The 25,057-nt window shown below is 39.9% G+C and overlaps 1 protein-coding gene across 1 annotated transcript in view; it reads left to right on the plus strand.

Annotated features, from left to right (window-relative positions):
• Positions 1 to 25,057, plus strand: part of AFF3 (ALF transcription elongation factor 3) — a 315,284-nt gene that overhangs the window by 178,302 nt on the left and 111,925 nt on the right. The window contains exons 6-8 of the mRNA XM_053934722.1: positions 10,087 to 10,173; positions 15,546 to 15,582; positions 21,233 to 21,284. Coding sequence (XP_053790697.1) covers positions 10,087 to 10,173; positions 15,546 to 15,582; positions 21,233 to 21,284 — 176 coding nt within the window. The remainder of the gene's footprint in view (positions 1 to 10,086; positions 10,174 to 15,545; positions 15,583 to 21,232; positions 21,285 to 25,057) is intronic.

Below are 25,057 nucleotides of genomic sequence, written 5' to 3' on the forward strand. Positions count from 1 at the left end.
AAAGCTAAAACTTAAGGCATCAGCACTGGCTCCTGAGAACTGAGAACAGGATGGTGAGCAGAGTTCCCAAGCCAGGCAGCCTCCCTTCTTGTGCACAATGCCCTCACAAGGATTCCTGGCACACCGTGCTGCTGGCAAGCCTAACATTTTTCTACACAGCTACAAGGGACTGGCCTCCAGCCCTCTCCCCACTCTTCTAGAGGATGGTTCAGATCTTAGGTCCACTGATGTGGCCCATGCTATCTTTCTGCAGGCCATAGCAAGAGTGTTGGGCAAATGCCTCCGTTGTGTTTATCCCCACAGTCAAATCCCCAAGGTTTATTGTGGTGCATCGGGAGCTTATGAAATCAAAAGCAGCAGAGGACAAGTATGGACTATAGGTTACTATAAAATAAGAAACTTCTGTTTCTATGTTTTCTAAAGCACAATGGGACATGCCTTTCTCACAGTCACTCCTTTTGTGGCCAGTACCTAACATTCACATGTGAATGCAAATGGTTCACGTGTTTTCTTGACTTACAAAGTATGTATTGGCAACCATAAATGCTGAGGATTTTGATGGACTGAAAAATAAACAATAAAATTAGCTACATTTTAGGTGTGAGTCTGAATGGTGTATCTTATCACCCAGAATGACTAGTGCTCTGACCTGTGTGACAAGCCAGATAACTTCAGCCACTCTCCCCTGTCTCGAACCTATTATCTTGTATTTGGCTGAAGCATATAATTTGGAAAAAACATCCTTTATCTTATGACTTGAAGACATGAAGATAGGCATTTTCAAAGCACTGCATGCCCGCAGTGAAGCACCAGCTCACGAGTTGTTGTTCTTTTTTTCCTACCTTCACCTTGGCACTTGGTTCTTCTATCCATTGCCTCACAATACAAGAAGTATGTGTATTGTAACCCTAACGATTTTAGTGATTTTTGTATTTTTCTATTATTGTGGATTGTCAACAGTTTCCACTGATTTTTTTAAGTCATCTCTTGAGAATCCTATTGAAGGTGTTGAGTAGAGGTTCTGCCTTTCCTGGGGACATTTGACAGCTCCAAATAGGTTTTCTAGAAGCCATGTTACAGGGGGTTTCCCCCATGAAGATGCTTACACAAATCAAGCATAGTGGCTTGTAGTGTAACAGAGCTGATTTCATCTGTGATCTTTTCTCTGTTCTTTTTTTTTTTCTTTTTCACTTCTTCAGAATTGCCAGCATTTCTGAAGAAATGTGTTCAACTAAACAAGCTATTACAGTATTGACATAACCAGTTCTGTTGTGCTACCATATTCAAATGCACCCCAGTGGATTGAGCTCTTTGGGCAAGAGTATGAGATGTGGGATGTTTGTTTTTAGTTTCCTGTCCTCTGATGATACCTAACACCTTTCTGGGTCCAGTGTCCCAGTTTATGGTATTCTTAATTTCTGGACACGAATCTATGTTCAACTCTGTACACCTCTGTACCCTTAGCTGAACTAGTATCTGTTAGCTTCAGACATCACATTGTGCCACTGTGCTACTTCTGGAATACAAACCAGCAAGATTTAACATGTTTCTGTCAATTCAGATCTAGGAGGCACATGATGTAACCTTGAGAACAGATGGCTGAATTCACATACACTGAAGCACACAGTGCTACACTGATTTCTTAATCTCATTCAGAATAAATGACTTGTATATGAACAGATTCCCCGAGTTGTCAGAGCATCATAAACAAAATTGTCTGCTAATTGCAGTCAGCCACATCCATGCAAGGTTGTCCAGGAAGGATTTACAGGCTGCTTTGCCTTGCAGAGCCTCTCTGTTTTATGGCCGGGAAAAGGGAAGGAGAGTCTCTGTCTTGATGCTCAGCTCTTCAGTCCAGGGCTCCAGCCTGGTGTAATTTTCACCTGTAAATTGAACAGATTTAATTTAATTGCATTAAGAAACCACAAGTGCAAAACCTCTTGGAACTGTACTTTATAGAGCGACATTTGACAGCGTTTTAACTTCTAATGCTTGAATTCTGACCTTTTTATGGATTTTTCTTACCCTCTCTATCATCTTTTCACACTGACCAAGTTTGTTGTAGTAGCACAGAACAGAAGCTTCCTTGCTTCTTGTTATGGTTGGCAGCCTTCACAGGCATGTTAGCCAAAAGGCATTCTGGTAGCACTTTAACCCAGAGTACAAGGTACATTTACTTCATGTAGTGTCTGCCCACAGCTTGTGCACAGAGTACACAGGCATCACTGTGTTACCCCTAAGTTCATGAAGGCTGACATGCTCAATCAGTTGGCTGAACAAGCTGAGCTAAAAATACCAATTCATACCCACTGGTGAATCTCCTCTGTGGATGCACAAAAGCACCCTCTGAGCGAGCCCCCAGGCTTCCAGGAACCAAGTAAGCCTTTGTGGTACCCCCAGTCCTCTTAAAATGGCTTCAGGGGTATGAAATTAGAATTAAGAACAAATTAGACCAAACCAATGACCTGTTATTTCATCTTCTGACCAGGGAGTGATCCAGGACTGCTCATGTACCTATCACAAAGCTTCCAGCCTCCCACAACATAAGAAAATAGAAAAAAATGTCTAGTTAAAAAAAAAAAAAAATTAGATTTTTTTTCCCACATAAAATTTACTTCAATGACCTCCCTGCATTTAGCAGTGTATTTTTGTCTGAATTAAAGGCGTGTTTATGTTAGAACATTGCATGCATTTGTGGAAAAGATATTTCAGTATTGATAAATATTTACCGTGATGGTATTTCTGTCTTCTCCAAACCGCAGATGTTTTCCTTACTAAATGTGTCTGGTTTTCAGCTTTGAGCATTTTTTTCTCTGCTTTTTTGTCTGTATTAATACAATCATCCATCAAAAGAAGAGTAAGACCCTGACCAGTGTCCTGGTATATTTTTTCAATACCCTTTATTTTAACTTCTTGAAATGTTTCCAGAGCAATTCTGAGGCCACTACCATTGCCTAAGAATTAACATGCTTGTTACAGTCTCTGAAAATGTCAGCTATGTGCACTTTTTCATTATTATCTGAAATCATGCAGAGATCTGGACCTTGAAGTATCCTAGGTCTTTTCCTTTCCTCTTTTTCCTCCCCCCACTCCCAAGAGGCAGCTATTCATCTTCATTAGCCACTTCTGTTAGCTTGCTGCCAACTGAGAGTAGAAAACTAGCTGCATCAGTCTTGCATGGCAATTCAGGAATTAGAATCCACAGTCCTTGGGTGCAGGAGGTTAATGCACTAATAAAGATTGTACCTTGATTAACCACATCATCTTAGCTTGCCCAAGCAAGGTTGATTTTCAGACAGTTTGTTGTATCATATAGCTCAATGCATTCATCTAGAAACATAGCTTCTTAGCTAGGAAGAGATATTCATCTTTGTGACTGAAGGAGAAATTTTGTCTTTTTTTTTCATTTCAGTGAAGAATATATCAAAAAAATTAAAAAAAAAAAAAGAAGGAAATGGTCTAAATGCTGTTCTGTGATTTACCTGTAAAAGAACACCTTCCTTTCCTAATTAGTGTGGGGAGGGAGGTTTGTCCTAAACTCTGATATGAGAAAGCATACATGGGTTATAAGCTAATTAACTTATTTTTAGAATGAAACCACATTTCTTTTAGGTATCCATAACTTCTTCTAGACTTACAAGCTCATTTATTCTCCCCCAAAATGAATAAAAATTTGCAAGTCTCTATGTTAAAGTATTATAATCATACAAATTAAGGACCTAAATAAGTAATTTTGATAAGTAAGCAGCTGTAGCCTTCTTTTACATTTATCTGTCCTAGATTACTGAACCTTGACTAAGTGTTGAGGTTATTTTCAGGGTGGTTCCACTAAAGCAGAGATAACATATTCCAAACAGAAACTTCTTGCACTGGCATTTCTGATTCACTGTAGGGTGAATTGATCCGCAGATCGCATTGCAAATGCTCATGATTTGGAATGGTTTAGTACCATAGATACCAAATATCTGGTGATTTAATGCTGAACATATTCTTTAGTGCTGCAGTCAGCAAAATCTCTTAACCTTCTTCCTTTTCATGGGCCAAATTTCTCTTTTTTCCTTCCCTTCCAGCTCATGGGCATGCGTGTGCACACACACACACACACACACACACACACTCCCAAGTCCTGTTACTATCAAGCAGTTTCTGCTGATGACCATCTGTGCACATCTGAAGAACCAAGCACAGCAAAAATGGCACAGTCACAAGCTAACAATTACCTTTATTTCTTTGTTTAGAACAAAAAAAATATTCCTTGACAAGCACTTGCCCCTGGATTGTCATGTGTCTTTGGACATTATACCAAGGAAGCCTAATGAAAGGAATTCATATTACAGAAAGCAACAGAGCATTTGGAGAGTCTTGGGACTGGTGCCAAAGGGGAAATGTGGTAGAATGTGTTTGCAACAGATTGCTATGAAAAAAAGTGACTCCCTGAAATCATTTTAGCAGGAGTAGGAGAGACAGAAGAACTGCTGACTGAGGTTCAGTGCTGAACTGGCACCCAGCTCAGTGTCCTTACTGCAATTTCAGCACCATGATAGGGAGCTCACTGTAGTTCCCTTATTTCATCCTTCAGCTAGTGGGTGAAACCATGTGTGCCACTTACCTCAAGTTTAGAAAACATTTGCATCATACATGACAATTAACTATAAATTAAAACCCACCCAAATGAGTGGAGAGAATGTAAGTGAAAAAGGAAACTACAGAAGCTGGAAAATTACAAGGCATTTTGTCAGGTGGTGATGGTTCTGAATAACATGTTATCAAAAGCATAATGATCAATAAGAGATGCTCAAATGGAAAGCAGAAAATTATCAATTGCTCAAAGGAAACTATGGGGCTGATGAGGAAGTAGAAAAAGACTTCTAAGTATGGATAAGTGACATCATAAAGAAACAAGATGAAACAGCTTTATCTTTCCATTTTATAGCACATATTGGAGATTTGGGTTAGAAAAGTCACAGCAATGACAAATACTACAGGAACCAATTTTGAAAAAAGAAAATTGGCTTTTCACATGATAGGAGCCTTACCACAGTGAAATACTGTCAGCTTCAACAGAGTCTCTAAAAGTCTCAGTGTCTGACTCTTTGCTTTGGATATTTGACACTAAAATCATAGCCATGTTGTCAGCTAGTGGCAAGGTAGCTTCATTGAATTGAAAGGGATATTTGCCAACTGACAGCAGTTAAAAAGAGAGACTTGTGTTAAAAAAAAAAAAAAAAATAATATTTAATATTGTGAAGACAGAAGAGTAACTAGATTAGAGGTTCTCAGACTGTGTCTTGTGATCACTTGCTAAAGGGTCTTGGAAAGCTCTGCATTAGTTTTGCATGGCCTTGACTTCCAGCTGAATAAATATATCTAATGCTTCCCTAAAAATCTGCATTTCAGTGTAAGCACTACAAAGACAGATCCTCTTCAGTCCCCCTGAGCTAACCCGCAAAAGTATTTGCAAAGGAAAATTGTGTCTCACAAATCTTCTATAATTCCTGTGACATGTCAGTAGAGCTAGTGGATGAAGTTGAGTCAGCTAAAATAATTTTCAAAAGGTGTTTGACAGGGGCCTTTATGAGGTGCCACAAATATTTCTTAAATCATCATGTGTAGAGAGACGAAATATTATGAATCAAAAATCAGCTGGGTGAGCACAAGCAGAGAGGAGGATTAAACAGTTGGTTTTCTTAATGACCCAATGATAAGTTCTGGTTTTGGCACCGAGTGAACAGCAAGATTATTCATGTGGTAAGACTTTAAATCTAGATGATACCCATCTCCTTACTTGCTATTAATTACGATTTTTCTGAATCAGTCCAACCATTCCCGGTATCATGTGCCACATAGCAAGACTGATGACACTAGATAAATAGCATTGCCTTAAATCTAGGGTGAATACTATTATTTACCTCTGCATGGTACTTTTCCTGAAAAATTATCAACAAGCTAGGGTTAAAAGCTCCCAGCAAAACATTGCCAAGCAGTCATTAATCCCCAAGAAATGTCTGGTTCCTTAATTGTTGCTGCAGAAACTGAAGTTGGAGCAAGGATATGCAATACTATAGATTTCTTTATTTGTAGGTTTTCCCTTCAGTGAGAAGAAAAGCCAAGTTGGCATGTTGAGTAAGATTAACTAGGCTTGGACCTTTATAGCTTGTAAAACTGGACATTTATGTATGAATGCTGAAAACTGATTTACTACAGGTAGAGACAAGCAGAGCTGCAGGGTTGTAGAGTTACAGTATGCATGTGAATGAGATGTGCCATCACCACCAGCACCACAAAGATGCCAGTGCAAAACAACATTGCTGCAATTCTCACAAGGAGAAATGTGTGTTACCAAAAAAAGAGAGTCTCTGAGCTGTTTCTTGGACTTGGGCATCTGGCTGCAGGAGGAGGAGGGCAGTCATTGTCATCTCAAACAAGCTGTCTTCCAGTTAGGCAGGACATATCATTATCCACACATATTTTCAAGCTGCCTGGTTAAGGCTTCATTCTTTGATCGAGAAGTCTTTGTTTTACCCACTTCTGGACCCCAAATGTCTTCTCAGTGCTTTCTTTAGTTGACAGTGTTCAGGCTTTAGGATTAAGTTAATCAAGTTTGAAGAAGACTATAAATTGGTTTTAAATTGGACCATTATCTTGTAATGGCTGGAACATTTTCTGGTGCCAGGTGTTTCTGACTTATTTTTTGTTTGCTTTCTGCTAAAAAAGACCCTGCTTTTTTTCTCTTTCAAATTTCAAAAACCTTTTGTGTCAATCAATGTTCTAACACCAATTTGAAGGTGCTAAGGCTCTTAAATACATTTAAATTTTCATCAGTCCTTTTCAAACAGTTTTCAGTCCAGCAGTTGCTTTATGGCAGTGCTGCCAATCCCAAACTCCAAAACCAGGCAATTTTCCTGAGAAAAGAAGATGTGCATGAAAGTTCGTTATACAATAAAAGTTGAGTCTTTTCTGTTTAGTTAGTTAGTTTAGTTAGTTTAGTTGCCATTTAGGCTTGCATTTTCAGACATTTCACACCATCTACCAAAAAAAAGATCTCAGTATAATCATATGTCCCTACTACTCTTTTGAATCTGTCTCAAATATCTTCAGATAGAGTCTAAAATCCTGAGACTTGGCACACTTGAACATATTCTGAATTTGTTTCTGCTTGATCTTGCAAAGTGTTGACATTTTCTGGACAGCTAAATCCTTTCTCCTGATTTTTGAGGCTCTGTTCTTGGCAGCCAGAAGGAGACTCTGCACATAGTTTAATGTTTCTATTTTCAAAAAAACATTATACTACATTTAAATCTTACCATTCCTCAGCACTGACAGCCTGTTGTTTGGGACATTTTTCATGGTGGCTTTCTGATTATTTTTTCCTAATTTTATTTAATTTTATAGTTGTCTGAATTTCAAAGGGTAGAGATAAATAAGCAATATGATCACAACTCAATGTATTATTCTAGCAAATTCACATTCAGATATTCATGATAATGGCAATTATTAACCCTGGCAGATATCAGTAGTCTTACTAAATCTTTGTGTCAGAAAGGGTTACATCAGATTTAAATTATGTAGAAGGTATTATATACCACAACTGAATGTGAAAAAGGGAGAAGAGAAACTAGTTGGAAAAAAAAAAAAAAGACCATTAAGGCTATTTTTCATTGAAGTGTGGATGAGAAATAATGTTGGAGAAAAGAAGAAATGAAAGATTTTGACATGTCAGAAAAAAAGGTCACCCTTATTTTTAATCAACCCTCTGGTCCTTTCCTGGATGAAGGCATCATTGTCAGACTCGGGCAGGCAAGGTGGGAGGAAAGAGCTCTGCTGCCGTAACAGATTGGTTTGTGCTGGCACAGAGCAGACTCCTCAGGAGATGTCTCCCTGAAGGTGACAGTGGGGTCACCAATTGTATAACCTGGAAGAACTGCTTCTTGAGCAAATGGCAATCACAAGCACTGAATAGAATATTTCACAAGTAGGATAACTTTAGGTGAAAGCCACCAGATGTTCCCAGTCTGGCTGCCCCCATTCTTCAGTTGACAGAGATAACATAAAGCATTGCCCTTTGGAAAAAAAGGGACACTTAGTCATTCCCGTGTGTACTTTTGGGTTCAGCACCTCAACTTGTAGGGGAAAACACTTTGGTTGGGAACAGCATTTTAGCAGTGGAAACACCTCTAGTCTATGTACGCAACATCACATTTCTCAAAAAAATAAATGGTCTTCTGAGGGAAAAGCCAGAAAAGCAGGTGTGAAAGTGGTACTTTTTTAGATAACACACTTAGGCTTAATTATCCACATTGCAATGTTTCCACATTGCATTTTTGTCAATTTATAGTCATACACCTTTACTGTTGGAATATTCCTTAATACATAATTCCTTAATCTTTTGCAAACATGTGCCAGATACTTGAGGCAAACAGCAATCTGATTGCCTATGTTTTTTGCTGCCTGAGTTTTAAGAAGTTACTGTATATTAAAAATTGCTATATACTGTTATTGTTGGCACTTATCAGATAAGGAAGTCATAAGATGAATGATCTGCCTCAAAGAAGTGAAAAGCAAAGCAATTCTGATACTGAAACTGCAAACCAGATGATGCTCTGATTAGAGGCATGCACATAGATTACAGAAGTACAATAAATCATGTAACTTTTTAGCCCCAAATAAAATAAAAGAATGCAATTTTTATTAGGAAATAAACTGTTTATCAAGAATGCTTTAAAGGTGACATTTATTGCTAATAAACTGTGTTGAAAGGGCTAGTCCTTTCATTGGCAGAACAGCCGGAGTCTTTCCACTATGTAAAAAATGCAGCAGCTCAGTCCATGCCGGGTCAGGAAGCAGTTCTGTCAGCACTAATGAGGAATGGGCAAGAGACTCACACACACTTTTTTTCAAACAAGAACATTTCTTTTCTCTTTAAAAAGGAATGAGTCATGGAAATATAACTCCAGTATTATTCTGGGAGGTTGTGGATCTCTGTATGGCTCCTTGGAATATCGCTGAGAAACAATTCCACAGTCAGTTAATGGTAGCAAAACCCAGCAAAGCATCTGCAAGGCAGACTCTTGATAGCATCAGCAACCCCCCTGCTTAAAGCAGGATGTTATTGGCTCTTCAGTTCTTCTAACATCCAAATTTCAGGATTGTCATGCTTGGCACTATTTCTTATATTAATTCTCTTAAGTTGCTGTGTACCATGTCCTGTGGCTGTTAGTGCTGAACATGTCAAAGAAACACGTCCATCCCTTAAGATCCTGCACTAGAGAGGAACAAACTTCTTGTCTGAAGTGACAACACTTCTTGTCTGAAGTGTTTCATTTATCTCTCCCCAAAAGCTGCTTTGCTTTGGAGACCAACTCATTCAGACTTGAATCATAATAGTGTTGAGCATGTGCCTGCCTTCTACCTGAAACTGTGTAAAAGGTGACTACATAAAAGTCAGGTCAAGCTACATCTGTCTCTTAGGTATGAAAAAATGTCCCTCAAAACAAAACAGGGAGGAGAAAAATGTGGAGTGCAGCACACCTCATTTGGGGCTTGCCACATATCTGTGTCCTGCAAGGCACAAACATGTTGGAGTTAGGAACTTACTCAACTTCTTCACAATGATAAAGGCAATTTTAGGAATTAACAGTTAGCAAGTGGTAAGCATTTACCATTCTGACCTTGCCTGTGAAATCTGTTTTGTGATTAGTCCACAGTGTGTACCCCATTACTTGATCATGAACTGAAATTTCTATTCCCTTCTACAAAAAAGTGCTCTTCTGCTAATCTCACCAGCCTGAATACCTTGTGTGATTAAAATGTATTTGCAGATTGTCAGAAAAATCAAACTTTTTGCACTTAAGATGTATTATCTATTCAGGAAAATGAGACAGTGCTTAGGAACTGCTCTCAAGAATGTAAAAATCATTGTAGCTCGTGTTTTGTCTAGATTATAAGAAAACTGGGCATTTCCTATAATTTAATATTCCTTAACTTAAATATTCCACTGCCCAGGTGTTCTTGCTACTGATATGCTACCATTGTCTCCTTTTCTACTGACTTTCTAAATGCAGTTTGCTGAACAACATTGTTTTTCAGGAGATGACCCATTCATGGCCTCCGCCACTGTCAGCTATTCACACACCAGGAAAGGCAGAACAAAGCAAGTTTCCCTTCCCAAACAAGGTAAGACATTCAGCATCATGTAGAAACATTCCTCCTGCACCTCACAATATGTCCTACACAAGCCCTAAGTGAGTGAGGTCTCTGGACTGAGGTTGATGCCCTGGTGATGATCTTCTTCATGTGTGTGTGCCAGTATTCTCTGTCTTTTCCCTTCTTACAGCCTCAGCAGGGCTACACAGTCTGCATGTCTTGGCAGCAGAATTGATGGTGATGTGGGGGTCACAGGTGCCTCATGGCAAGGCAAAACCACAGGTGTCTCTGGTGGGATGTCCAGATGGGGTGGCTTCTGCTGAGGCTCCTGACTGATACCTTAGGGCACGGAGAGCAGTGGAAAGTCAGGGAGCTCCTGCATCCATTGCTCCTGCATCATTTGGCTTCCAGCTGAGATTTTGGTTGACCTTTGACCTTTGAGGTCCGAGAAGGCCTTCACTAGTACACTGGCCTCTAGTTGGGCCTGAGGACTGGCCATACATCTTCTGCCACCAGCCTGGCTTCAAAGGGGCAGCTTTGCTAGAGAGGCAGTCAGCCCAGTGCCATGATGCCCAGAGGGGCCACAGAAGCATTTGCCTCAGAAATATTTGATCCCCCAAGAGACCATAGCCACTAATCCTGCTGATGGTCCCTTAAAAGCAATTCCACTATTGGATATGTATCCAAGGGAGGATGCAGAGCAGCATGGTAAAGCTCATCAGCACAAGATTGGGGAAACCACATTATTTATACATGGTAAGTCAGGAGGGAATGAAATCAGCTATCTTGTGCAAGAGCCAATAAATTTCACATAGTATCACCATATACTGTGTAGATGTCACAAGCATATTTCACGCAGCGTTCAAGCTTGAAAGATGGTATTGATGCTGTTTATAGTCTTTCTCCTGTTAAAGCAAGCTCATTTGGCAACTTTTAAGTCCATTCTGCAAAATTTAGTTCAGGGAATAATTATATCTACAAAGCCAAGAAAATTTCATTTGCCTACAGTAAAAGAGCTTTTCTGTGGATGACAGTGTCATGATTTTGAAGTATCAGGGGTGTAAACCAAGACATCTCTGGCATGTTATGAAAGAAAAAGAAGGAAACAACTCACTATTTGCTTGTTGAAGGCAGACAAAAGACTGAAGATGGTAGGTGAGCTAGAGGTTTGTTAAGTTAGAGTTAGTCCTGTAGGAGAGAGGTGGATCAGCAGCTTACAAGCAGGTGAAGTGCTTGATAGGGATGACAAAGTGAGGCGGTGCTTGCAGCGCTGCATTTCCTGCCACAATTATCACCACACAGTGTGTTTGTGTGGCACATGTGCAGATGTGCATGGGCAAGGCACCTGTCAGTGGGTCTGTGTGGCCATCGTGAATCCACTTCCTCACAACTAAATATATTGTGATAAATATAGGAATAGGAGAACCACAGAGCAGAGAGCAAAGATATGTGAATAATGGTTGCTATTGACTTTCTCATCTTCTCTCTGCCTGTTCATCCATCTCTCTGGGAAATTTTCTATTATTTTGAATTGCAGAGCCATATCAGAGATCTACCATTCATTTTTAGAGATCTTTTCAAGGTGGTTTCCTTTTCTCTTGCCAAAGTAGAATTTCCATATTTTTTTTTCAGCTTAGGATGGACAAGATTTCATCTAGTAATATATGAGCATACTTTTGTACATATAATAACATCACAACTGTATTGTGGCCTGGGTGGTCTGCATGGCCAGAAATTAGAGTGCTTTGTGTGTGATGGGAAAGAAGTACCTTAAAAAAACTCACCAGAGTTCTGGAACAATCCTGTATTATTGCCATAGATGATGTAAATTTTAGACACCACTTCTATTTTAAAATATTTTAAAATAATTAAAAGCTATTCTGTGGCTTAATCTGGTAATCTGTACAATTACAGACTATAGAAAGCTTTTCAGGTTCGAAAATGTAAAAAACTGGTTTCCTAATTTTTCAAACATGTTTTTCAAAATTCGGTAAGCTAGCTATTGCTTTTCACAAAGCATGGTGTAAAATGTTTATTGGACCTCATAGCAAATGTTTCCACAGCTCTTGGAAAGCTTTCCCACAGGTAAACTATGTAGCTGTGCCTATTTTTTTAAACCTTAGGGCTACACCAAACTTTTGTGGATTGCACATTATTCAGATAAATGGGTCTGTCAGTTAAGTAGTGACCAAGGCCAATAAAGAGACAGAAAGGCTAAAATCAGGGCAACAGTTTCATCTCTTAGTTTCAAGTCATGCACAGTAACATGATTTCCTTTTCAGTCTTAATGGCAGTGTTGAGACATCAGTTCAATCCATTTGCAGAGACTCTTCCAGAAAGAGAAGCAAGTAGGCTGCACCACTTTTAACAGAAGACAGTTCCCAAACATAAAAATACTCTTCATTTTGGGAATGGGAAAAAGAGAAGCTTGTCAGATTCTTGCCCTATTACAAGGATGCAAATCATAACTACTTTTCTGTCCATAAAAACTGAGTGTCAGCATCATTAGTTCGCATTCACGCCACACTGCTTTTAACCTGCAATTCAAGTAATTAGCGATCTGACAGCTTGAAACTTGAAATTTATTAATTAGGCTATTAAAGTTGCAAAGGCCACAGCAACTAAAGCTAGAGTGGTTTTGAAATCAATCTAGTAAAAAAAAGCTAAATATCTGAGATTTATATATCACAAATATAACAGAATTCCACATTTGAAACTGCACATGTGGATGTATCAATCGATATAACTAAATGCTCATCTGATGGAGGGGATGGATGTGCATATGCTGTACTTCTATATTAAATCAGGCCTCATTAGCATGGGAGGTTTGCATTGATTCGCAAGAATGAGAGGAGAGTCTGGGTCAGGTTTGACACACATGGCAGTGCCCAGTAGGTTTCCAAGTACTATGCTGCTGGAGGAGCACCACTAGAGACCTGTCCTTTATGTAATGGAGGGCATGAAGTTCCATTTCATCCTTAACTTTGAATTTTCTTTCTCTCTGGTATTAATTTGTGCTCTTGAATTTACTAGGAAGGGGCAATGACAGTCTCTTTATTTCTTGTTTTTCAAAGCTTAAGGATAATTGATTGAATGTGTGATGTGACAAGCTGTGTGTGCTTCCCTTTCTCCTGTCTGCCAGACTTTGTTATGTACAAATGATCAGGCATTTCTTGATTTTAATTTTATTAAAAGCATCTTAATAAATAAACTTTAAATGAATAATTAAATTTGTAAATAAGAGCTCAATGCTTAGGTGGATGAGCTTTCATATTCAAGCATTAACTCTCTTGTGCAGGAAAAAAATGCTGTTAATTCTGCTGCCTGCTCTGCTCTCTTTCTTCATTTTTACTGTGATTTCTTGTCTTGATAGTTTGATCAGGTGTTTGATTTCTGGTTAGGTACATGTGATATTATGGGATCAGCCTTCATTTTGTTACTTGAGAATTAATTTAGCCACTCCAGGAGAACTGGTTTTTTGTCACTAAGCTATTGGATGATTATTCTCAGCAGATGCTAAGTTATCATAGTGATGTTGTTCTTTACAAGTGAAATTCATTTTTTTTTTTCCTTTCTTGTTGGTTTTAACAAGCTGGAGGAAATATGCTGGACAATAATCTTCAGAAATGAAGGCTTCACCTTTTTTTTAAAGTTGCATTCTTTTTTTCCTCCATTAGTGGGAACATTCTATATTTCTCTATGAGATATTTTTACTAGCCTTTGGCAGAGGCAAGATACTGTGCTCAGCAGTTAAAGGGGAAGGTGCACTCTTCCTGAGTTAATGAAAAGGTAAAAGAGAGAGCAAGATCCTTGTTTAGAAGTTTCAAACACTTTTACAAATACAAGGATATTTCCATCAGAATGATTGTATTTCCCTGAACTTCTCCAGGTACATAAATTCTCTGTTTTGGAAACTGAACATGCTCTAAAAGCCTACTTTTATTGGGAGTGTGGTTGGCTACAAGAATAGCATTTAAATTCAAGTGTACATACCACTACATCACCACTGCAAGCTGATCTTGACTTTTTAAGATTGCATTCAGTCACTTGAGAAAACCAGGCTTTAATCTCTCTTCATCAGAAACATTCACAAAAAGCTGATGCAATTTGTCAAAAGTACACAATTTCAGATTACTGAGAAATTATTCTTGGCATGTGAAGCATGGTACAGATCTTTTCATATTGTAGTTGATGGTAGAAACTCTTGGGGCTTGCCCAAAATTGGATGTCTCACATTACAGGTATGTAGGATGGAAGTAAGTTGCAGATGTGTGTTATGGTATTAAAGTTACAGATCAAAGCCGTGCAGCCTGGACAGAGCAAAATGTGCAGATCGAGGGATTCTGGTCAGCTGAGCCCTCAAGACGCCGGGGCCTGCTCTCCAGCCAGCCTCTGTTTAGAGGGCCCACGAAGCTCTTGGGTCCCCAAGCCCCTGAGGAGTTCTCCTGAGTGACTTAGCAGCACAATCTCAGCCCAACCAAGTCAGAGCATCCTCGGCTCTCTGGGGGCCTGCAGTTCCTCTCCCCATGAGCTCTGTGTTTGGCTCATCTCTCTGTCTCTGTGGACCAGGGATCTGGTGCGGCGCTCAGTTCCTCACTGAAAATGACCGCGTGTGTTCCTGGGGGTGCCTGGCCTCTCTGAGCAGTGTTAACTGCAGCTGTAACTGCAGCATGGATATGAGGTGGTATTCCTGTGTGTGTCTGGGTTATTCAGAAGCAGAATTACATATGGAATACTTTTCCTGCTGCCATCCATGGCAAAGAATTATTTTCCCCTTGATTTAATTATCTTTTTGTTATGGTTTATATTTGTATTTAAAGGGTTTTTAATATATATTTTTATTAATGCAAACAAATTCTGTGAGTAAAACACAGTGACATTTGCACTTAAGGGAAAAGTGGTCTGATTTATTGCACCGCATTCACAGATATTGCTGTAGTCATACAGGGTCGACCTTGTAATCTCAGGGACCCAGAACTAGTCTGTATTTTCATTCTCTGATGCTGTCAATGTCAACATGTGAAAAGAAAAAGACCAGCTGTGCTACTACCTCAGAAATCCAATGGTCCATGAAACAATATTGGCCTTCCCTCTGTCTTCTCGTCTGAACTTGTAGAAGATAATAGACGAGTTTTGGCTGATCAATACTTGAATAGTGAGCGGGAGAGTCATAATAGCTATACAAGGAATTGCACCATTAAAGGGTTGTTGTGAAATAAGCCTAATAATTAATGGATTTTCCAATAAATATTGGACTTAATCTTGTAAATGAAAATTACTTTGAAACCAAATGAACAATCATCAGTGCTGTTTGTACAGTTAAGGTTATGTCAAACAAGTATTGCAGCAAAAAATTGCTGAAAAAATAATACACCTTCCTTTTTTTTCTGTTATTACTGTAGGACTCACAACAGGGATCTACAGGACACAGCAATACAAGTAAGTACCAGCTCAATTTCTGGCTTCATTGGGTGGAGAGGTAGACAATGATTTAGAAAAAGAAGTGACTGATGAAGTAAGGGATCAGTCGAAGACTGGGACAGCACAATCCTCATCAGGCAGTACTCAGCTATGGACAAATATGGAGAACTGAACTGAAGAGTGACCATCAAAATGTCAGCTCTTTTGGTGGCCTGGGAAGAACAAAAAGTTTTCATTTCACTATGGCTATTCCATTATGTAAATGAGAAACACTGAAAAAGCAAGAGTGTTTTTTTTTTTTGGAAAGCCAGTAAAGAGCTGACCTACTTGCATAGTCAGATCCAGACTGCCAGAAAATTGTGCAAGAAAATTTGTAATCATTTGTCTTTCATATGCAATGGTACATTTTGTGGCCATTGCACAGTAATAAGCCACATAAATCTTGCCAAACTAACACTAGATAACATTTCAAAGACCCTATAGCTGTTAGTCTTTTTGGCTAGCAGTGTGGGTAGGGGAGTGATGGCTGCTTGTGTGGTTCCTGCTCAGGGCTTTCCAGTGGACTCCAGTTTACAAGTCATGGTGCAGATCAGTAGCACTTTAATTACATTTAACTATGGTAAAAAACTTAGCATCTGTATTGAACAGGAGGATTGAATTGTTCTGCGAAACAAAATATTAATCCTCTCCCTTGACACCTCTGACAGTTGTTGATGGTGTCTTGCATATTAAAAATACATTATTCTATCCTGCTTTCCACATAAAATCATCACAACCAAAAGAATTATTTTGCTAGCTTCCTGACCTGTCAGCAAACACAAAGCCTGGTTTGCAAATTGCAGGGCTGTGACTGAAGGTGAAAAATGCCCTGAGCTTGTAGATAGGGCTTTGAAAGGGTCTGGTCACCCACTGTGTGAGGTAAAAGGCATCCAGAGAGACAAGGCTGGAAGATGCAGGCTTTTAAAATGGTGTGTCTCTTCACTGGGGAAAGGTCAGCATGAGGAAGACAATGTTGTGAAGAAACATGCAGTTGTGTCACTTAATTGCTGGCATTGGTTTGATATTGCTGCAAGTACCCGCACTAAGGAAATAACAAAAGGCAAAGGGTATGAGGTTCTGTCAGAAAATAATGAATACAGTAATGAGAGAAAGAAGCACAAAAGAACCATAATAGAGAGGGCTATGCAAACACAGGCAGAGGCACAAGCATGACAAACACACCGGCTGAGCTGAGGGCTTTGCAATGACATCAGAGGCCACAGTACTTGGCCAGCTTTGGTCCTAGCTGAGTATTTCCTTCTTCCAGCACTTGAATAAAATAGGTTGTTCTTCAGATTTAATGAAACCTGCATTCTTTTGTATTACAAAATTGATCTATGACCTTACAACTTTTCCCTGCTTCGTACTTCACTTCCTATTCTCCCATCCCCTCGTACACCCCCATACTCCAGTTTCTCCTCTCTTCATTCATCCTGCTCAGTAAAATCTGCAGCTGGGCAGAAACTACACTTGGTACTGCCTAGCTGATGGCAACCAAACTGAAGAACAGCTGGACCCATGCAGAAATATTTTCTTCATTGGTGGCAAAAGTCAGGGTCGCTGTTGGATGCTCAGACACATTTTCTAACATCACAGAGAGAGTTTGACTACCTGAGAGCTGTATCCATGAGAATTCCTGTTGAAGTGCTGGAATAAGATACCAGATAAAGCACAGTTAGAATGAGATATAGACTTTACCAGTCGTGTATGTCAAACTCAAAGGAAATTTGGGAAAAAATATTCAGATGTGTGGCAGGTTGAACCAGACTGGACACCATGTGCCCACCAAAACTGCTCTATTACTCTCCTGGACACAGGACAGAAAATACAACAAAAGGCTCATGGATGGAGATAAAAACAGGGAGACAGCACTCACCAGTTACTGTAATGGGGCAAACAGACTCAACTTGAGAAAATAAATTTATCTTATTACCAATCAAATCAGAGTAGAACAATTTGAAATAAAATCAGACCTTAAAAGTACCTTCTCCTCACCCATCTCTTCATCCTGGGTTCAACCTTACTCACAAATTCTCTACCTCCTCCCCACCAGCAGTGCAGGGGACCAAGGAATGGGGGCTGCAGTCAGGTAATCAAATCACACCTTGTCTCTGACACTCCTTCCTCCTCAGGGAGGGGACTCCTCACACTCTTCCCTGCTCTGTCCTTCATGAACTTCTCATGAGCCCTTCCCACAGGCTTTGCTTAACATAAACTGCTCCAGCATGGGTCCTCTCCACAGGGTGCAGTCCTTCAGGAACAGGCTGCTACAGCATGGGTCCCACACAGGGTCGCAGGTCCTGCCAGCAAACCTACTCCAGTGTGGGCTCCTCTCTCTGTGGGTCCACAGGTCCTGCCAGGAAATATTAGCAAATTGCTCTGTGAGAAAGAGCTCTAATGGTCAATGTATTGTGTTATCCAAGTGCACATATTCAGAGTTCCAATTAGCTGTTTTTTCCCATTGCACCCTGACTTCTTTGGAGTGGCTCTTGAGCCTGTCATTTGCAGTGGTTTTATTGCAGCTGCCAACATTGTCTTTCTCATGGATAGCATTTGCATTTCTGTCATCCTTCCCCCAGAAGGAAATCAAAGCATTTAAAAACTCATAATGGCTGAAATTATACTATTCCATCACAATAAATATCATTTATCCCTGTTACCCAGAAAGGGAAACTTAATCTGGTTAAGTGATTCACCAAAATTCCAACTAAGAGGAGAAAACTCCTTTTCTGGCCACCCACTATTCAACAGGGGAAATCCTGCAAAAGTTCATTTGAAATTTATTTTGAAATTCAAGAAATCTGGACACATCTTCTGCTTGTATCTAAAAAGGTTGGGTAAGAAGTTTCATGAGATGAGGCAGAAACTAGCAAAGACCTCCCAGTTCTGTGGCTTAGGATCTGTGGACTGACTATTTCCACTGTGTGTTTTCTGCATAGACCCACTGACACACACCTGTTTCAGGAGACATACACAGTGCTTAGCATCTGAAACAAAGTGTGCTACAGCAATCCCATAGCAAGGTGGGTAGCATGTTCTTTGTTAATTCCAAAAAGGCTAAGAAAAACAAAGGTTCACACAAATTTGCCCATAAGAAGCAGTCAAAACTAGAGAAGATTTAGCAGTTCAGCAAATGCCAGCCTCCCTCAACGGTACCTGCATGCATGTGACAGGTTACATGAAAAAATCAAAAGCAAATCTTAATTTGGCCATGACTGAGTGTAAAAAAGCCAAGCTACTGTAACCTTTTATATACCCTTATCCAAAAATATTATCTGTACTCTATCTATGATATTCAACTCTGCTTGGGCTATACTCATTTGTAAAATTTCTACAATTCAGTCAAGTGAAAATGAAGTTGGTAAGAACTGATAAAGCATTAATGGCCAGATTTTCTACTCTGATAGGCTGGACTGATGCAGTTCTACCATCTGTACAGGCTCTGTCCTTCCTCTCCACACAGAAGTATGTTAAGTGACAATTAGCATAAAAGCAGCTACAAATGCTTATGGTAGGGTAATCCATTAATATCCAGTTTGGCTAAATCACAGACATTCTGTTTCCTCACAGTACGTGTGCTGTTTCCCTTGTTGCTGCATTAACATGCATTGCTTAAAGTAGAACTGATGTGAACTCTGCTGGCAAAGCACTCAGGAATCCATATTCCCTTTCACACTCAAACAAACCAGTGTTCATGGTAATAATTCATCACTTAGAGAAGACCCAACTTACAAATAGAAAATCTTTGAATATATGCCAACTGTTACTATTGGTTTCTTGTTCCAAATTACCATAATGCAGATGAGCTCCAGAGCTCCAGGCTCCGGAAGGCTGACAAACATATATTGTAGCAACAGCTTCCTAGCCAGCAAGTTCACCATCTGGATATACTTTCTGAGGTCTCCTGTGTCGATGCCCTGCTCATGCCTAAATTTTAGGTGGCTTTAGCTGTCCACTTACAGTGAATGCTGAACTTCTCTAGAGGTCCATGAAGGCATTGGTGGTTTTGAAGCCATGCAGAATTTTATCTATCCTGTTCAGTAAAGTTTAGGCACCTTGGATGGATAGACACAAACCCTGCCAGAGGGGAGGATGACATCTAAAAGCACTGTGTCAAGGTGTTTGAGATACCCAGAACTTCCACTACGAGACAGCTACCTCCAGAAGGTCACTGTCTAGAGTGTCCTTCAGCTTCTTTCTGTACAGAAGTGGAAGAACACTGTTTGCAGAATCCTGCCTCTTCTGAAGGCATCAGCAAGTTTTCCAAAGGTGCCCTTACAGCTGCTGTTCTGTGGAAACTGAGGGTAAGGTCTTTGTCAGCAGCAAACGGATGATGCGTAATGCTCATGTGCATGGACTAGGTCAGGACTGATTCCAAAACCCACTCAACTCAATGAGCAGCACATTAGGCAACACCAAAACAACCTGACCAAAATAAGAATTTTTCAAGTTTTTTTTTTTTTTCAGAAGGAATAGGTGGATTTTGGCTTAACATAGCTCATTATAGGAGAATGGAGAAAAACACATCCATCAGTAAACCAGTCACATTCAACCTCTGTGCCTCCTTGTCTGCTAGGCAACATAAACTCATGTGTAGACAGCTATTAGCATCCAGCGACACACAAGAGCAGCAGCATCTGCACACTCACTAGGCCCAGAATTCAAGTTCAAGGTGATTCAAGTGAAGTAGCATACCCTCTAAATCCGTGGTAGAGCTACACAGAAATCTTACACTGGAGTGCAGCTCTCTCAGGTTACTCAGAGAACATTAATTACAGCAGACAATATCAGCCTTACTGTTTTTTGGCAGGGGGTAGAAAGGACTTTGCCTGACTCAGCAGAAGCAATACCACCCCACATGCCAGCAGCCTGCCTCCCACTCTCTGTGCTATGTAACGAAGTTGTGTTGGGCAGATACATTATTTTGGACCCAAGATGGCGATCATCACAAGCTAGCATACCAGGACCCATATGATTCGTAAGGAAATGTGAAGAGGCATCCCTTGGGCCTCTGGTGCCTCTCAAGCATTTGGGTACTTGGCTTCCCCTGGCACTGAGTGCCTAAGCCAGCTTAGAGGCAAAGAGGGCTTCCCCAGCCCCCACTTACAGAAGCTAAAGATCAAATCCGTAACGTGTCAAAATGAATGTGAACCAAAATACCCATTGACAGAACTGTGCCCTGATCACTGCCTTCCTCCTCTCAGATGATGCTGTTTTGCTTTGTATGAAATAATTACTGTTCCTGGAGCAGGGTTCTGGGGCAAGTGCATGTTGTATGGAATACACTCTCAACAGCAGAGCTGTCGGGCCCTAGAGAAATCCTTTTCATTGTTCCAGGGTCTGCTCTCCCTGGTAAAGCCTGTGTTCTCTAAGCATCTCCTCTTGTGGAGTTTCTCTGCCTACATTTACGGAGCACTTGTCAGTGACAAGGAAAGTCAAGTCAGGATTGACTCCCTGCTTACAAATGCTCCAGCATTGCCCCTGCAGCCCTGTGGTTGCCTCCGCAGCTGTCTGTGTGTATGTGGCAAGAGTGGTCAGTGTTAGCAATGAATAAAGCATTGATGTGTCACATCTGAGCAGTTTTCATACTGACCCATTTCTGATGTCATTTTCTTCTTCTCTTTTAAAGGGAAAAGTGATGTAGAGCCAAAGACCCCAGAGAAAAGCGCAACCCATACATCGTAAGTCACATTTGCGTTTAAGATTGGAGAAGGCAGCTGTGTTTTTATCAGATTTGTTGGGCAAAATAGAATTTGTTTGTTTTCATTAAGATAAAGCTCTTTCATTGATGCTTTTCGTAAAACGGCTTTTTAGATAATGGCTAAACATTAATTATTCCTAGAACTTCTGCATGCTAGTAAGTCAGCAATCTTTGCAAGTGAAATGGCTCCATATCACACTGAATAGATATGAGATTATTTTTGTGGGTGTGCAAGGCTGGCCTTTAGAACCTTACTTCAACATTACCTTAATGCTGCTGGAGTTTGTCACACTTGCTAAAAAACATCATGTCACATATGCCTTTGATGTACTGATGTAATTTTAAAAGACTGCAGTCTGCAGCTTCACCTCTGAATTACTTGAAATCCAATTACAGTTATCTCTGGTCTCTCACGATTTTGTTGATGTTTTTGAATTAACGAAAGAAGTCAAGAAATAGATAGGAACAGGCACTTGTAATATATCAGTGTTCACCTTCACTTTAGTGCAACAATAGAACCTTTTACCATTTTTTACTCTAATATACAAAAGACTGAATTGTTTTGCCAACATAAACCAGTCTATGAAATAGATGGGCTGTGAGTTATAAAAATTTAAAAATAGCATCAGTCTTCCAAACTAAGCGAGGTAAGTGAATTCTTTTAATAACTACCAGGCAGGAGCATTATGAATTTCTGCAAAATCATTCACCTTTTTAATTCCATTTGAGAGAGAGAAGTTCTTGTAACAGTCAGTCATGTGAGTTTTAGAGTGCATCTGGCCCATAATTTATGTTTTCTGATTCCTGTTATTTAAATTCAGAGCATTATATCATGTAAATCTCACAAGGTGTCACCATTTGTTACATGGCCAAAAGTAGTCACAGAAGGAGGTACAATAACAGTGATTTATGGTGGGACGTTTTGATTTCTGCTGCAAATACACATTAAAAATCTTCTGGAAATTAATCTGGAAAAAGATTTGACATGGTGTAAGAAATGGCTTGTCCTGCAGATTGTGTTGTGGAATGTAATTATAGTATGCAAGCGCATTTAGGCAAACTTATTAAATGAATTAAGCATTAGCAACCTTATGCCTTCTGATAGCATGATTGCTGGGAACATTTAATAGAATGATTTCAATAATTATCATTTTTAAAAATAATTTTGCAATAAAGACCAAAAGAAGAAGGGTTTTAATGCCATCTGGAGGTATTTTGGAGAAATGAACATATTTATTTTTACTGATATTTAGCAATATGTAAAACATAAGCCATCCTCCACAGTGTTTTTTCTAGTTAGTATTTTATTGATAATGAATGTTCTTTTCTTTTTCATTGGATTAAAGACCTGTAAGACTTCTGAACCACAATAGTGGTATCTCTAAAACCAAAATACATGTTCAGAGGTACACCCCAATATGGTTATGGGCTGGATTTGAGACTACATACTGGGTGATATAGTGTGTCAGAATCTGGTTAGGTGTGAAAGGTTCCTTGCCTAATAAGAGGTCTTGGTACGTTCTGAAACTGTGCCGTCTACTAGGTACAGTATATTTCTACTGCTTATCTTTAAATTATTCGAAATTTATTTATTTAATTTAAATGTTTATTTATTTAAATTTAAATGTTAGAGGGTTACAGTTAAGAAGTTGGAAAAGGAATTGCAAGCATCAAGTTTTCAGAAAGAGATACAAAACTGGGGACAGTAGAAGAGAAAACCAGAGATCAGAAACTGAAGACAAGTAAAAGCCATTAGCAAACTGAAGATGTACATGTTATTCAATAGAGGGCTGGATCTGTGAGTGTTAGTGAAGAAAAGTAACTCACACTGATAGGTAGGCACACCCCAACACCCCAGTTCTCTTTATGCTACCCTGCTGTTGGCCTTTCCTAGGTTTCTTCTCTTTTCCACCATCTTCTAGGACGGCTTTTTATCCCTGCTATCTCAGGCAGTCACAAATACAGAATTCCTTTGCTCTTTTGGGGCTGCAGCAACTCGGACCTGTGCACGCAATGCGCAGCCAGGAGAATGTGCAGTGCACACCTGTGCATGGCTGTGTGAGCCTGTGTGCCTGGTCTCTCTGCAGATGGATGTTCTCTTCCCTGATGCACGTGGAGAAGACCATGCCTGGGCAAGAGCCCCAGCAGTGCCCAGCTGGGAGCCTCAGGGGTGCTCAAGGGGCACGAATGCTGTCAGGGGTCCCTGTGGGTAAAAAGGCTGTTCCCTCTTGCAAGGTTTCACTCCTCTCAGAGTGTCAAAGGAGCCCAGTTGGCATCTCCTGGCAGGGCTGCTAAAAAGGAGCAACATTGATGTAGGAGAGAGATGGCACGTTCAGGCCTGACAAGGAGAAACTGAGGATGCACCTCACCGTGAATCAGAGTTTCACTGTGAAAATGGAACAAACAGCAACAAAAAAGCCCCCCACAAAGTCATGTTTGCCTAGAGGAAAACTACAGAAAAGATAGGGAGGATTAAATTAATGTTTTTTTCTTGAAAATGTCTTTTTTATTTTCCTCAGGCATGTTACAAACCTCACACTCTAGCCAAGCGTATATGATTCAATGGCAGTTAATTCATCCCTGGTGCAGATATACTACCTCCATCCAAACATTATTTATGCAGCTTCAAAGGACAGGTTGATTACCCTCCTGAATCAGGCAGTGAGGCATTTGTGAACCAAGCATTAGCATGACATCTCCCCTCAAGATAACTCTTGTGCCTTGCCCACTGGGCTCCAGGTCCTCAAAAACAAACATAACCCTGACACCTGGAGTCCCAGGACCAGAGGTGCTATCTGTAACCTCCAAGAGTACAGAAACTGAGAGTGCAGAATGCGTAGCACTCTGTTCAGAGGCTTTGGGTACAGGAATCATTTGGAACAGTATTATGCATAGGGGCTTTTCCTGTATGTCTAACTCCCTAGATAGATTCATTACGACATAGCTCTCCACTGATAATAATATTAAACATTAAAAAAATAGTAGGCATTAGATGATGCATATTAATTGATGCAGCATCCTAATGAGGCAGATGAATAAGGGCAGTTATTGCAATGCTAAGGATAACAGAGATGGATTTAGGAGAATAAGACTGATAGAAAAGCGGGAAGTAAATCTAAGCAGAGCTGTATAATTTTGCACAATATTCCTATGGATTTCACTGCCTTGGCATTCACAATAATCACCTGAGCTGGCACTAAAGAATTGCAATAAAAGGTGCAAACAATACAGAAGTGTTAAGCTGTCTGGCATCTTCCCCAGTTGATTCATGTTCCTTGTAATTGAATGCTTTTAAAGCCATGAGCATTCTGTACTTAAAGGGGTTTTGTTGTCATTGTACACAATATATATAGCTCTCTATGGGTCATATGGCTATAGCTTTGCTGAGCATTTCCAAACTTTTAGGACTGATCAGAAATATCTAGTGATGTTTTGTTCTTTTGGTTTTGTGATCGGAGGATCAATTTTCAAGGGTCAGAAAACTTTCACAATTTTTGTTTAAAATATCAGATTTTTATTAAAATCCTTTCCCCCCCTGTTTTTACCACCAGAGTCTGGAGAGCTGCATTAAGACATGGGTATGGATGAAGGAAGAGTGGTCTTTGGTTCTTTGATATTTGCCATTACATGATTTTAGTCTTTGACAGATCTGTGTCAAGGTCCTTTCAGTAAGCCTCAGATTGCTGTAATTAAAACTTCTAATTTTATAAAACTTCTGTGCAAAGCAAAGTGATTCCAACCAGTGCACATGAT

The sequence above is a fragment of the Vidua chalybeata genome, chromosome 2, assembly GCF_026979565.1.
Source record: "Vidua chalybeata isolate OUT-0048 chromosome 2, bVidCha1 merged haplotype, whole genome shotgun sequence".
NCBI lineage: Eukaryota > Metazoa > Chordata > Aves > Passeriformes > Viduidae > Vidua > Vidua chalybeata.